The sequence below is a fragment of the Pituophis catenifer genome, unplaced genomic scaffold, assembly GCF_029215685.1.
Source record: "Pituophis catenifer annectens isolate HBS135680 unplaced genomic scaffold, rPitCat1.0.hap2 SCAF_3, whole genome shotgun sequence".
Classification (NCBI taxonomy): domain Eukaryota; kingdom Metazoa; phylum Chordata; class Lepidosauria; order Squamata; family Colubridae; genus Pituophis; species Pituophis catenifer.
In genome coordinates, this window is record NW_027256883.1 from 214677374 (window position 1) to 214692770 (window position 15397).

Genomic DNA, 15397 nt, shown 5'->3' on the forward strand with positions numbered 1-15397 from the left:
CCTATGTTGTGCCATGTGTTTGTGAAGTGGCTGTTTTGTTTCCCCAATGTACAGATCTGCACATGGTTCAGTGCATTGTACTGCATATACCAGGTTGCTCAGTACAGGGCTTTGGACCAAGTTATTTGAAGGACCATCTTTTCCCAGTCACATCTATCGGACTGTGGACTGTGGATTGTTCAATTTGGACACAGGTGGCCTCTTTGACCCCTCTTTCAAACCAGCAGTCCTCTCTATCGGACTTTGCTGTCTTCAAAAGAGTGGCCTTTGTCTTTTAAATGCAGATGGACTGCTGAATCTCGTCCTGATGGAATGGAAGTATAAATTCTTCTCTTCCCTACCATCCGATCAGAGCTGAAGAAGCTTCTTGGACGAGAAGCGAAACATCTTCCAAGAAAAAACCGAAAGTCCATTTGTTTCCTCTTGGAAAAAAAAAGCACCTTTGGCTTTAGAGGTTTAAGTGGCAGCAGGTGTGACCACCCAGGTGTAACCACGTTTTCTTTCCTCAGCCGCGGATCTACCACTGTATCCAGTACACGGACCTTCACCCGTTGATCAGTCCTCAAATCCCCGATGTTTTGGCGGAAGCCCAACAGATGCAGGCTTTGGCGGACATCAAAGGTCTCCGGAAAGGAAAACGATGGATGGCCTTGACTGGCGTGATGAAGCCCACTGTGAAGAACATGATGGTACGCAGGAACGCCCTCGTGGCCAAGGAGTGATTCCCCCAACCCAAATATTCAGGAGCTCAAACTTGCAATTCTTTCCAGGCCCGATCCGGTCCTGTCTCCAAATCCCTGCGGAAGACTTTTTGCAAAAGGGTTTTAAGCGGCCAAAGGTTGAAAATAAAGAGAAGTAGTGAAAGTTCCATGGCTTGGGATGGTCTCTCCGGCCCAAAGGAGGGTGGAGGAGGGTCCCCGCTGGAGAAGGACATTCGGGGCTGATGCATAAGGTACCCCCTTCAGAGCCGGAGATTTAAGAGCAGGTTTTTAGAGGGAGGGGCTTATGATCCATTCCGAAGGGAAAAATGGGCTGATCGATTTCCTTCGTGGTTTCAAAGTTTTTTTTTATTTTATTTATAACACAACACAATATAACAAACACAAAACACAGAACATAGTATATGTTCCCTTTTTACAACTGTTTCATAACGGTAATCTTCTAATATTTACATTTCCCCACAGTTCCCCTTATATTATTCATTTCCTTCTTGTCCCTTTTTCTCTTATTTATGCTATAATTCCTAACAAGCATAATATTAATTTTATACAGACATTTTACATTTATAATTTCTCCCCTGTCATTTTTGTTGGCTTCAAAATTTTATTAGTTTATCAGAATATAAAATATAGGTAGTCCTCAGAATGACAGAGTTGGAATGGACCTTAGAGGTCCATCCTCCCCTCCCCTCCCCTCCTCCCTCCCCTCCCCCTCCTCTTCTCTTCTCTTCTCTTCTCTTCTCTTCTCTTCTCTTCTCTTCTCTTCTCTTCTCTTCTCTTCTCTTCTCTTCTCTTCTCTTCTCTTCCCTTCCCTATTCTACTCTACTCTACTCTACTCTACTCTACTCTACTCTACTCTACTCTACTCTACTCTACTCTACTCTTCTCTTCCCTACTCTACTCCTCTCTATTCTACTCTACACTTCTCTTCCCTACTCTACTCTTCTCTTCTCTTCTCTTCTCTTCTCTTCTCTTCTCTTCTCTTCTCTTCTCTTCTCTTCTCTTCTCTCCTCTCCTCTCCTCTCCTCTCCTCTCCTCTCCTCTCCTCTCCTCTTCTCTTCTCTTCTCTTCTCTGGACTCCTCTCCTCTCCTCTCCTCTCCTCTCCTCTCCTCTCCTCTCCTCTCCTCTCCTCTCCTCTCCTCTCCTCTCCTCTCCTCTCCTCTCCTCTCCTCTTCCTTCCCTGATTATGGCTAGATCCTAACAGTCACAGCTTGTAAAGACAGGTTGTCCATTCTCAGGTGTGTTCAAATAATGCCTGGACAGCCATCTATCTGGGCTATTTAAACTCCCACCCAGGGCAAGGGGTTGGAGTGAGTAACTTCAGCAGCCCTTGGGTGGGGAAAAAAGAGTCAATAAAGCCTGCAAGTGAAGCTTTGGGTGGTTTTTACAAAGGCCAGGCCATTTCTTGGGTGTGGGGCAACCTGGCCTCTATTTGGCTTCCACATGCCAGGATCTCCCTGGCTGTCAGGCTGGGGTGCCCCTAATGGCATTGACTGACCTGAATTGCGTCCTCACCTCGTCAAGCTGACGTCCGTCCCGGTCCTGTGCGGCACCGGCTGGCTTTTCATTAGCCACCGTTGTTCCTGACTTTGATCTTCTGAGTGGGCTTGGCAACGGGCGGCAAAGAGTTGGTGATGGATATCAGGGCTTTAGTAAGGCCACACCTGGAATCCTGCATCCAGTTTTGGACACCACATTACAAAAAAGAGGTTGAGACTTTGGAAAAAGTGCAAAGAAGAGCAACTGAGATGATTAGAGGGCTGGAGACAAAAAAAATATGAAGAACGGTTGCAGGAATTGGGTATGTCTAGTCTGATGAAAAGAAGGACTAGGGGTGACATGACAGCAGTCTTCCAGTATTTGAGGGGCTGCCACAAAGAAGTTGTGATTGTGGTTGATTTGTGTTGTGGTTGATTTATTTTCCAAAGCACCAGAAGGCAGGACAAGAAACAACAGATGGAAACTAACCAAGGAGAGAAACAACTGGGAATCAAGGAGAAACTTCCTGACAGCGAGAACAATTAACCAGTGGAACTGCTTGCCACCAGAAGTTGTGGGTGTTTTATCACTGGAAGTTTTAAACAAATGGTTGGGACAGCCATTTGCCTGAAATGGTATATAGCAGGGGTCCCCAACCTTTCGGACCTCAGGGACCACTAAATTCATAATTTTAAATCTCGTGGACCACTAATGTGATCTGCCTAATGACTTGCTGGGTGGGCGTGGCCAGGTGGTCATGTGACTGGGTGGGCGTGGCCAACTTGATGTCACTCACATCGAGGGATACCTCGCCAGCCTCTACTCGCCCCTCCCCTCCCAGCCACTCCTCACCTGCCCGCCTGGTTGAGGAAGCCCATCAAGTGGAGACGCTATCCAGAAAAAAAGGTCAGAAATCTAACTTCACCCTATTTCTATGGAGATTCTCCGTCATCATGGTTTTCCTCTGAAGACGTTTCGCTTCTCATCCAAGAAGCTTCTTCAGCTCTGACTGGATGGAGGGGAATGGAAGGATTTATACTCCTTGCAGACAACAGCTGTATAAATCCTTCCATTCCCCAGCATCCAGTCAGAGCTGAAGAAGCTTCTTGGATGAGAAGCGAAATGTCTTCAGCCTTGATGCCTCTTGAAATTGCACCTTTAAGATTAACTTCACCATGCTTGTCCTCCAGTGGGGCCAATTCTCAACTTCCCAAATGATGGACCTGCCCTTTCCTCGTGGTCTCCCATCCAAATGCTTTTTTTAGTTTCTAGCAAGTCTATATGGGTGAACCCATGAAGTCAAGAGGATTTAAGTTTGACCGGAAAGGGACTTCACCCGAGAAAAAGATTGGGAACAAGAGATCCCTCACCCCATCACCAGGTCGAAGTGGAAGCTATGACCACTTCTGGATTCCTCTCCACCCAGGTCCTGCAAGAAGGGTGGAAAAAATGGGAGAAGAAGTCCATTCAGGACAACCTTCTTGTGAAAATGATCATCTGCCCAACATCTGCTCTTTTCTAAGAGAAAATGGGCTGCCGGCCTCCAAATCTTGCTTCATCTTGGCTTAGACCCAAAATGAAAAGCAGAAAAGAAAGGAGAGGTCCCATCTCACTCCACAGGTGTTGAGAGATGTTACTCAACCTCAACCTGTTCCCCAAAGCACCTGAAAGCAAAGTAAGAAGCAACGGATGGAAACTCATCAAGGAGAGAAGCAACCTGGAACTGAGGAGGAATTTCCTGACAGAACAATAAACCTGTGGAACTGCTTGCCTCCAGAAGTTGTGGGTGCTCCATCCCTGGAGGTTTTCAAGCCAATTGGACGGCCATTTGTCCAGAACAGTACAGGATCTCCTGCTTGAGCAGGGGGTCAGACTAGAAGACCTCCAAGGCCCCTTCCCACTCTGTTATTCCGCTCTGATCTTCTCTGGAGTAAGGTTCTGTCATCCCCACATGAGAGAGGGCTTCTCTTAGGCACACCTTCTGCATTGTTGGCTCCGTTCTCCGGCTCCTTTGTGTTATATAAGGTCACTTCGTTCCCGGCTGGGCGAGATCTGGGGAAGGCAGCTGCCGACGGTCAGATCAAGATCAAACAGATCTGCAAGAGGTAAGGTGCAAGGAAGGGGTGGAGAGGGGACCTCTGGATGTAGAACACCCCGATCGACACTTTCGAACCCCAAGGTTGAAACAATAGATAGATAATAGGTAATAGAATTCTTTATTGGCCAAGGAATTTGTCTTGATGCATACGCTCTCAGTGTACATAAAAAGAGAAGATGCATTCATCAAGAATCATATTAATGATAGTCGTAGGGAACAAATAAGCAATCAAATCATATTAGAAAACAGTCAATATAAATCTTAAGGATACCAGCAACAAGGTTACAGTCATAGTCATAAGTGGGAGGAGATGGGTGGTGGGAACGATGAGAAGATTAATAGTAATGCAGCCTAATGTGAATAGTTTGACAGTGTTGAGGGAATTAGTTGTTTAGCAGAGTGATGGCGTTGGGGAAAAAACTGTCCTTGTGTCTAGTTGTTCTGGTGTGCAGTGCTCTATAGCGTCGTTTTGAGGGTAGGAGTTGAAACAGTTTGTGTCCAGGATGCGAAGGGTCTGTAGATATTTTCACAGCCCTCTTTTTGACTCGTGCAGTATACAGGTCCTCCATGGAAGGCAGGTTGGTAACCATTGTTTTTTCTGCAGTTCTAATTATCCTCTGAAGTCTGTGTCTCTCTTGTAGGGTTGCAGAGCCAAACCAGACAGTTATGGAGGTGCAGATGACAGACTCCATAATTCCTCTGTAGAACTGGATCAGCAGCTCCTTGGGCAGTTTGAGCTTCCTGAGTTGGCACTGAAAGAACATTCTTTGTTGTGCTTTTTTGATGATGTTTTTGATGTTGGGTGTCCATTTTAGATCTTGTGATATGGTAGAACCTAGAAATTTGAAGGTCTCTACTGTTGATACGGTGTTGTCTAGTATTGTGAGAGGTGGTAGTATGGGAGGGTTTCTCCTAACGTCCACCACCATTTCTATGGTTTTGAGTGTGTTCAGTTTCAGATTGTTCTGGTTGCACCACGAGGCTAGTTGTTCAACCTCCCATCTGAGCTGAAGGTCCTGCCTGCCCCACATGATGTGGACGATGGCTCACTCTTGACTTGGAAGGGGTGATGCTGCCCACCCCTTCCCTATTTCTCATTTCTTGAGACTTTCAAGAAGTGTTCTGCCCCAGCTACGGACCCCAAAGAACGCAGGACACACAAAGTCCGTTCAAACCTTAGTTTACTGAATAAACCAGTCTTTTACAACAACGGCTGTTAATTAATTGCATTAACAGCCGCCAAGAATTCAAAGAATAATAACTGAAAGCTTACTATGGTTGGCAGAATGCCCAGAAACAATTTGCAGGAAGCTGATAAGATAATCAAGACAAGATAGGAAGGTATGTGAACTAAATTGTTCCCTGCAAATTGCTTTAGTTGGTGTTCCTCCTTAAATAGGCTAAGGGAGTGGCCAATTAGCCCCAAGCCTTACTCTCGAGGAGACCTCCTCCTGAGGAGCCACTCCTGCCTTTTGGCAGCTCTGTGTGCCCATACATTGAGAAGAGGCTCCTCCTCTTCATCCTCTTCACTTATGGGAGCTTCTGAAGGCCCTGGCTGAATCCCTGCCTCTGGCACCACATCTTCTCCAGCCTCCTCACTGTCTGACTCGAGTGCCAGCTGCACAGGCTGCTGGCGCAGCACCACACCAGCCTCCTCGCTGTCGGAATCAGCTACTAGCTGCACAGGCCGTGTACGGGCTACAACAAGAAGAGACTGGACTGCCATTTGTCAGAAATGGTATAAGGTCTCCTGTTTGGGCGGGGGGTTGGACTAGATGACCTACAAGGTCCCTTCCAACTCTGTTAATCTGTTAATCATTTCTTTCAGGGGCTTCCTCTTCTAATCTCTGTGTGTGTGGGTCTGCAGGATATTTATTTATTCATACAGGTAATCCTCAATTTACAACAGTTGGTTTAGTGACCCACTTACAACAGCTCATTTAGTGACCGTTTGAAGTTACAACACCCCTGGAAAAAGTGACTTTTGACTGTTTTTCACCCTTACAACTGTTGCCGCGACCCCGTGGTCGTGTGATCAAAATTCGGACACTTGGTAACGGACTCATATTTATGACGGTCGCAATGTCCTGGGGTCACATGATTCCCTTTTGTGACCGTCTGACCAGCCAAGTCACTGGGGGTCAAATTCACGTAACAACTGTGCTACTACTTTAGCGATTCATTTAACAGCGATGGCAAGAAAAGTCATAAAATGGGACAAAACTCCCCAAACCAATGTATCGCTTAGTAACAGAAATGTTGGGCTGGAGTGTGGTCATAAGCCGAGGACTAGCTCTATCCCACCTTTATTAGAGTCAACGGGAGTGAGAGGGGCGGCACATAAATTTAATAAATAATTTTTACAAACAACTCGAAGCAGCAAACGTATCTAAGACACCTTCCTACTCCTATTTTACCTACAACACCCACCCTGTGAATATGGCCGAAAGGAATCAAAATCATGGCTGTGACAGGTTAATCAAACTTCCATCTGTCCCTCATCAAAAACAGGCAGTTTTAGACAGAAACTCCAAATATAGAATGAATGCTCTGTTTGTGTAATTTTATCTTGTATTGCACACAGCTTACAAAGGAGCTTTTTTAAAGGAGGAACGTCTTTGTCCAGTTAAGTTGACCCAGTATCTCAGCAATGAAGATAAGATTTCTAGACACCGGGCACTTGCTATCACATATGGTGGACGTGTGTGAAAGTAAAGAATTACTGGATAAAAATACATACTGTATTTTTCAGAGTATAAGATGCACCTTAGTTTTTGGGGAGGAAAATAAGAAAAAAGCTGATTGGCGGGTGGATCAGAATATCCCCAATTAGCTGTTTCCAGAGGTGAATTTTAGCAACAGGTTCCTTGGTTGTGAGCTCTGTGCCTTGCTTTTTTTCCCTTTTTTTCTGCCCCTGAATCTTCTGAAACTCTGTTTCAGAAAAAACTTTTTTTTCTGCCTCTGAAAGCCTCCGAAACAGCTTCAGAAAAAAAGCCTCTGAAGCTCTGTTTCTGGGGCTTTTTTTCTGAAGCTCTGTTTGGAGGCTTTTTTTCTGAAGCTTTTTTTCTGAGGCTTTTTTCAGCCTCTGAAACCTCTGTTTGAGAGGCTGGGTGGGGCTACATTCGGAGTATAAGACACACCCAGATTTTCACCCTCTTTTTTGGGGAAAAAGGTCTGTTTTATACTCCAAAAAATACAGTACATGGTTAGAAAAAATGTTAAAGATGCATATAGATTATACGCCAGGAATATTTTTGTTAGGTATAATACCAGAAAAATATAATAAGGGGAATTTGTGTTTAATATTGCATGTTTTGACGGCAACAAGAATTGTATTTGCACAGTATTGGGAAAATGAAGAAACACTGAGAGAAGGAGATGTAATAAAAAAAAAAAATTAGATTGCTCAGATAGACTGACATTAAAGATAAAAGAAAAGGAAGATGCAGAGTATTTTCAAATATGGGATTTGTTTTATATATGGTTAGATAATAGAGGCAGAAATTAGGAGCTGGGAAAACATTATTACGTAAGCAAATTGACCCAGACAATACATTGTTCACAAAGCAGAATAGAATGAATGAGCTTGAAGGGACCTTGGAGGTCTTCTAGTCCAGCCCTCTGCTTAAGCAGAAGAACCATTTATGTATGTTAAATGAAAATGCACAAATAAACTATTAAGTCTAAAAAAAAAAAGAAGATAAGAGTTCGAGCTGCATTGCCTCTCCATCTGAAAGTCTAGAGAGAAGACCAGATACGTTCTAAGAATTAAAGAGAGTAGAGATCAGAATGAACCAAGAAAGATTACAGTAGAAAAGGAAGGTTTGGGAGAAAATTGTGCTGGACTTCCATAGCAGATGACACATTGACTTCTTTTGGCCATGCAGTGCTGTGTACCCGATGGCCTGAAGGTCTCTTCTTCTGCACCCACCTTCCTTTTGGAACTCCGTCCTTGGAGGCCACCTGAAATAATCCAGGTCTTTCTTCTGTCTCCAGGTTCCTTCAGCATGGCCATTCTTCTCCTTCTGAGTGTCCTGGTCACCTGTGTCTCCTTTCATGGGACGTCGGCCAACACTGGAGTTATCATCTCCGGAGGCGCATTGGATAATTGTAAGGGGGCTCAGATACAAGGTTGACTTCTGCTCCTTTATTGATGGATTTTGGCTTTGTCTCAGTGAGGTGTTCCTTTCTCTCCTCAACCATCTCCACAGTGGACCTAATAGGATAACGGAGTTGGAAGGGGCCTTGGAGGTCTTCTAGTCCAGTGGTCACCATCTGGTGGTCCGTGGACCACTGGTGGTCTGCGAGAAAATTTTGGTGGTCCACAGAAAAATTACTTGCATTTTTTATATTGCACTAGATCAGGGGTCTTTAAACTATGGCCCCTGGGCTGGATATGTGCAATGAACGTTTGTGTTGCTGCAGAGAGTCTCCCCCTGCGGGGTCTTTTTGTGTGGGTTGGAGGGGGGCAGAAATTCTGACTGGGGGTCTGCTTCTGGTGTGGGGCTTTGGGCGAAGGCTGGAGGGAAGCACTGCTGGTGGCAAAGAGCCGGAGGGCCTCGTTCCAGTGGGACTGCATCATGGCCTGGAACTGGTTGACCATCTCAGCCCGCTGAGCCTCCAGGCGCCGGTACCTGGCCTTGCACTCCCGCAGGCCTTCCCTCTGCTTGGAAAGCCTATGCTCCTAGTCCTCAGTGAGGTGCTTCTACTGAGCCTCCTTTTTGGTCAGATCCAATTGGAACTGAGCTGTTTTGCCAACTCTTTCTCCTGGTGGCTGCTTAGCTCCAACAACTGCTTCCTGCTGGGGCCCTAAGGAGCCTGGGTGGGGAGGCAAGGATTGGCTGGGAGGGGAGGGGTGAGTAGAGGCTGGCGAGGCACCCCTCGACGTGAGTGACATCGAGATGGCCACCCCCACCCAGTCACATGACCACCTAGCCACGCCCACCCAGTCGGTCACTGGCAGATCATATTAGTGACCCGTGGGATTTAAAATTATGAATTTACTGGTCCCTGAGGTCTGAAAGGTTGGTGACCCCTCTTCTAGTCCAAGCCTTGCTCCAACAGGAAAGCCATTTCAGACAAATGGTTATCCTATCTCTTCTTAAACACCTCCAGTGATGGAGCACCCACAATTTCCAGAGGCAAGCAGTTCCACTGGTTAATTGTTCTCACTGTCAGGAAGTTCCTCCTTAGTTCCAGGTGATTTCTCTCCTTGATTAGTTTCCATCCGTTGCTTCTTGTCTTGCCCTCAGGTGCTTTGGAGAATAGGTTGACCCCCTCTTCTTTGGGGCAGCTCCTTGAATACTAAAAGATGGCTATCCTTCTCTTTTCTTAGACTAGACTTTGGGCACGCGTAATGTGCCACTTTGAGCACTTTATGCGTGCCCAAAGTGGCACATGAAGCCATGCCACCTGGCATACGCAGCATCACCTGTTCCTCTCCCGGGTTTCTGGCGGGAATGTGCATGAGACAATTTGGCCTTTGTGCATGCGGCAGTGCCGGAAACAGGAAGAGTTTGTCTTCCATTTTCCTGCATGAGCATGGACGCCTGTAAGCTGATTGGCGTGTGCGCATGTGCGGCAGTAAGCGGAAAACTTGCTGGTCGGCAGGCGCCCACCAGAAACTGGAAGTACCTTAACTGGCACGTGCATGCCCTGTGGGCAGCTCCTCTTCCTGGTTGCGGCCCTGATGAGTGCGTGCACATGCGCGAAGTGGTGCCTTTTTGGTACTTGGTGCCAAAAAGGCTCACCATCACTGGACTAGACCTACCCAATTCCTGCAACCGTTCTTCGTATGTTTTAGCCTCCAGTCCCCTAATCCTCTTGGTTGCTCTTCTCTGCACTCTTTCTAGAGTCTCAGCATCTTTTTTACATCATGGCGACCAAAACTGGATGCAATATTCCAAGTGTGGCCTTACCAAGGGATTATAAAGCGGTATTAACACTTCACGGGATCTTGATTCCATCCCTCTGTTGATGCAGCCCAGAACTGTGTTGGCTTTTTTGGCAGCTGCTGCACACGGCTGGCTCCTATCTAAATGGTTGTCCACCAGGACTCCAAGATCCCTCTCACAGTTACTACTATTGAGCCAGTTCTTACTATTGACTTCTGATTCAGAATAGAATAAATATAAAATAACAGAGTTGGAAGGGACCTTGGAGGTCTTCTAGTCCAACTAGCTGCTGAAATCTCTTCCCTCTTTTTAATATGTAAATTTTAATCTGTTTTTAAATTATTGGAGTGTTTTAATCTGTCTGGGCCAAAATGATTTAATTTGATTTTATCTGGTTTTTAAATTTTTTGTATCTATGTATTTTATTGTTTGGCTGTTCACCGCCCTGAGTCCTTCGGGAGTAGGGCGGTATACAAATCAAATAAATAAATAAATAAAATAAATAAGCAGGAGGCCCTATCCCATTCCAGACAAATGACTTTCCGGTCTTCTTCTTGAAAACCTCCCATGATGGAGCATTCACAACTTCTGGAGGCAAGTCGTTCCACTGTCTCACTGTTAGGTAGGTTCTCCTTAATTCTAGATTGCTTCTCTCCTTAATTAATTTCCATCAAATCATTCTCCATCGAATCCATTTCCATCAGTTGAGTTATTGGAAGCCAGTTGTGATGTGAGGGAGTCCAGCTATTCTCCAAAGCCCCTGAAGGCAGGACAAGAAGCAACGGGTGGAAACTCATCAAGGAGAGAAGCAACTTGAAATTAAGGAGAAATTTCCTGACAGTGAGAACAATTAACCAGTGGAACAACCTGCCTCCAGAAGTTGTGAATGCTCCAACACTGGAAGTTTTTAAGAAGATGTTGGATAACCTTTTGTCTGAAGTGGTGTAGGGTTTCCTGCCTAAACGGGGTTGGACTAGAAGACCTCCAAGGTCCCTTCCAACTCTTTTTCTGTATTTTGTATATGAAGAACGGTTGCAGGAACTGGGTATATCTAGTTTAATGAAAAGAAGGACCAGAGGGGACATGATAGCAGTGTTCCGATATCTCAGGGGCTGCCCCAAAGAAGAGGGAGTCAAGTCATTCTCCAAAGCCCCTGAATGCAGGACAAGAAACGATGGATGGAAACAATGGATGGGGAGAAACAGGCTCAGACTCAACCCATCCAAGACTGAGTGGCTGTGGTTTCCGACGTCCCGATATAGTCAGCTGGTGCCATCGCTGACTATTGGGGGCGAAGCATTGGCCCCCACGGAGAGGGCTCGCAACTTGGGTGTCCTCCTGGATTCACGGCTGTCTTTAGAAGAGCACTTGACGGCCGTGACCGGGAGGATTTTTCATCAGGTTCGCCTGATCCGCCAGTTGCGTCCCTTTCTGGATCGGGACTCGTTACGCACGGTCACTCATGCCCTCATCACCTCCCGTCTGGACTACTGTAACGCTCTCTACATGGGGCTCCCCTTGAGGAGCACTCGGAGGCTCCAACTGGCGCAGAGTGCAGCCGCGCGGGTGGTGATGGGAGCGACGTGGCGCTCCCATGTAACGCCCCTCCTGCGCGAGCTGCACTGGCTCCCGGTGGTCTTCCGAGTGCGCTTCAAGGTTTTGGTTATCACCTTTAGAGCGCTCCATGGCTTAGGACCTGGTTATCTACGGGACCGCCTGCTACCACCAATAGCCTCCCACCGACCAGTACGCTCCCATAGAGAGGGGCTCCTCCGGGTGCCGTCGGCCAAACAATGCCGACTGGCGGCCCCCAGGGGGAGAGCCTTCTCTGTGGGGGCACCTACTATCTGGAACGAGCTCCCCCCCGAGATACGGAGGATTCCGGATCTGCGTACCTTCCGTCGCACGCTTAAGACGTTTCTATTCCAGCAAGCCGGCCTGACCTAAACTTCTCCGCTTTTAAATGGGAATTTTAAATTTGGTTTTAAATTATTGGGGTTTTAAATATGGTTCAGCCAAATTTATTTAATTTGTTTTATCTCTATTTTAAATTTTGTATTTCCATGTTTTATTTTTATGGCTGTTCACCGCCCTGAGTCCTTCGGGAGTAGGGCGGTATACAAATTCAATAAATACAAATACAAATACAAATAATCAAGGAGAGAAGCAACCTAGAACTAACGGGAAATTTCCTGACTGTGAGAACAATTAATCAGTGGAACAACTTGTCTTCAGAAGTTGTGGATGCTCCAACACTGGAAGTTTTTAAGAAGATGTTGGATAACCATTTGTCTGAAGTGGTTGTAGGGTTTCCTGCCTAAATGGGGTTGGACTAGAAGACCTCTAAGGTCCCTTCCAACACTGTTATTGTATTCTATTCATCTTCAGCATTGCACCCAACTCATGCTCGTGGCTGAAGGTCTTCTTTTTCTAATGCTGAAGGTCAAAGAAGGGGTCAGCTGTTCCCTCTCAACTCCACTTTTGATGAAGTTGGCTAAGACGTTGCTGATTGTGCTCTGGCTTTCTTTTCCTTTTCAGTTTACCAGTTTTCCAGAGAACCTTTGCAATCAGAACTGGAAGTTTACCTGAAGGCTTTGGCTCCCTTTGCCGTGTCTGCACACTTCATTGAGTGAGTACCACCGTGCCCACCCCCGCTCTCAACTAAAAAGGGGAAGACCAAAGGTCAAAGGGCATTTCCCCGTGGGGCGAATTTTGAAGTGGGCAGGATTGAATGGACATAAAAGTTATAACTTGCGTAAGCTTTATGTAGTGTGAAACTAATTTGATTTCAGGGTGGATAAAAATCAATGACTTTTTTTAAAAAATCAAAAAAAAATCAGATTTTTTTGATTTAAATCAGATTTTTTTTTATTTAAATCGGATTTTTTTTTTATTTTTATCGAAGTTATTTTAATAAAAAACTTTTGGGGTAAGAATCTATGGTAAGATAGTTTTCTATTTAAGATACATAAATAATTTAGTTTATTCCGCATGAAACGGAGCTTAGTTATGTAGCATGAGGCTGTAGATTCTGCAACACTGGGACCCTCGGTGAGTCAACAGTGGGTCAAAGGAGTAGCAGGGGTGACAGTTGCTCTTTAAAAATTATGATTTGAATCGAGTTGATTTAAATCAAGCCTTTTTACTAGGGATTTAAATCATGATTTAAATTGTGATTTAAATCAACTCGATTTAAATCAAATCCACCCTGTTTGATTTTATTGATCAAGTTTATATGCTGCCCCTCTCTCACTATCTTTTGGAGTGGCTTTTGGTGACGTAACCAGAAGTTGAAAACGACAATTTAAATCTTGTATTTATTATATTTGTTATTGTAATTTCATTTTCAGACATTTCATGACCCAACTCGGTAACGTCATCAGTGCTGGAAAGGAATGACGTTTGCTCTCTTTATAGACAAGTAGCTTATCCTAATGGTATTGGTGGGCGAGGTCTTGATAGTTCCTTGATGAGGCTGTTGTTTACTGTTTGACTGTGTGTCTAAATTGGTAGTTCCTTGATTGCGGTATTATTTACTAGCATCAATTAAGGATTGTTGGTCTGGAGCAGTGTTTCTCAACCTTAGTAGCTTGAAGATGGGTGGACTTCAACTCCCAGAATCCCCCTGGGGGGGATTCTGGGAGTTGAAGTCCACCCATCTTCAAGCTTCCAAGGTTGAGAAACACTGTTCTAGGGCTAATCTTGGTGTTAATCTCTGGCATGGAGGTTGTTCTGATCTTTTTGTTTCCCTTTTGATTGTTTCTTTTGAATGGTATGTCACTATTGTTTATCTCCGTGTGCCTGTTGATGGCTGGTTTGTCCAAGTGGCAGGCTTCCAGGAATTCTCTAGCGTTTTTGTACTTGGTTTAGGTTACTCACCGTTGGAACTGTGATGTAGTCTCTCCTTGTGTTGTGCAATTGAGGATTTTTCAGCATGTCTTTTGACTGCTATCACTCATCACTCTCACCAGAGGTGGGATTCAGCCGATTCAGACCAGTTTTGAACAAACCGGTAATGGCGACCTGTGGTCGGGCCTGTCCACCCGCCCGGGCACAATCCAGTCCTATATTGATGTGTTTTTGAAGCTGCATGCATGTGTGGATGGCGTGTGTGAGCGAATTGCCATGTTTTGTGACGCCGCACACATGCCCGGATGGCGTACGCGCACATTTCCAGTGCTGGGAGAACTGGTAGCTACAGTATGCGAAGCCCAATGCTGACTCTCACCAATGTTGACAGGGCTAACTACCATATTGAAACAGAGAGCAAACCCCTCTCCCTTCTAGCACTGATCATGTTACCTAGTTGGGTCATGAAATGTCTACAAGAAGACAACCAAGTTCAGTGAGCACCGAGGACCCTTTAATTCAACTCCTCCTCTTCCTCCTCCTCCCCTTCCCTCCTCCCCCTTCCCCACTCCACAAACCCCTCTCCCTTCTAGCATTGATGATGTTACCCAGTTGGGTCATGAAATGTTTGCAAGAAAACAACCAATCTCAGTGAGCACCAAGTGCTAGAAGGGAGAGGGGTTTATGGAGTGGGGAAGGGGGAGGAAGGAAGGGGGAGGAGGAGGAGGAGGGGGAGGAGGAGAGAGAGGAGGAGGAGGAGGAGGAGTTGAATTAAATAACTCATCCTCCTCCTACCCTCTTCCTCCTCCTACCCTCCTCCTCCTCCTCCCCCCCTTCCCTCTTCCTCCTTCCCCACTCCACAAACCCCTCTCCCTTCTAGCATTGATGATGTTACCCAGTTGGGTCATGAAATGTTTGCAAGAAAACAACCAATCTCAGTGAGCACCAAGTGCTAGAAGGGAGAGGGGTTTATGGAGTGGGGAAGGGGGAGGAAGGAAGGGGGAGGAGGAGGAGGAGGGGGAGGAGGAGAGAGAGGAGGAGGAGGAGGAGGAGTTGAATTAAATAACTCATCCTCCTCCTCCCCTCCTCCTCCTCCTCCCCCTCCTCCTCCTCCCCTCCTCCTCCTCCTCCCCCTCCTCCCCCCCCTTCCCTCTTCCTCCTTCCCCACTCCACAAACCCCTCTCCCTTCTAGCACTGATGATGTTACCCAGTTGGGTCATGAAATGTTTGCAAGAAAACAACCAATCTCAGTGAGCACCAAGTGCTAGAAGGGAGAAGGGTTTATGGAGTGGGGAAGGAGGAGGAAGGAAGGGGGAGGAGGATGAGGAGGGGGAGGAGGAGAGAGAGGAGGAGGAGG

General features: G+C 46.1%; 1 protein-coding gene across 1 annotated transcript in view; it reads left to right on the forward strand.

Moving 5' to 3' along the window:
• The window catches only part of EFCAB8 (EF-hand calcium binding domain 8), a 61210-nt gene extending 60445 nt beyond the window's left edge, over positions 1-765 (forward strand). Inside the window, exon 27 of the mRNA XM_070941855.1 lies at positions 510-765. Coding sequence (XP_070797956.1) covers positions 510-722 — 213 coding nt within the window. The 3' untranslated portion in view covers positions 723-765. The remainder of the gene's footprint in view (positions 1-509) is intronic.
• Positions 766-15397: the final 14632 nt, after the last annotated feature.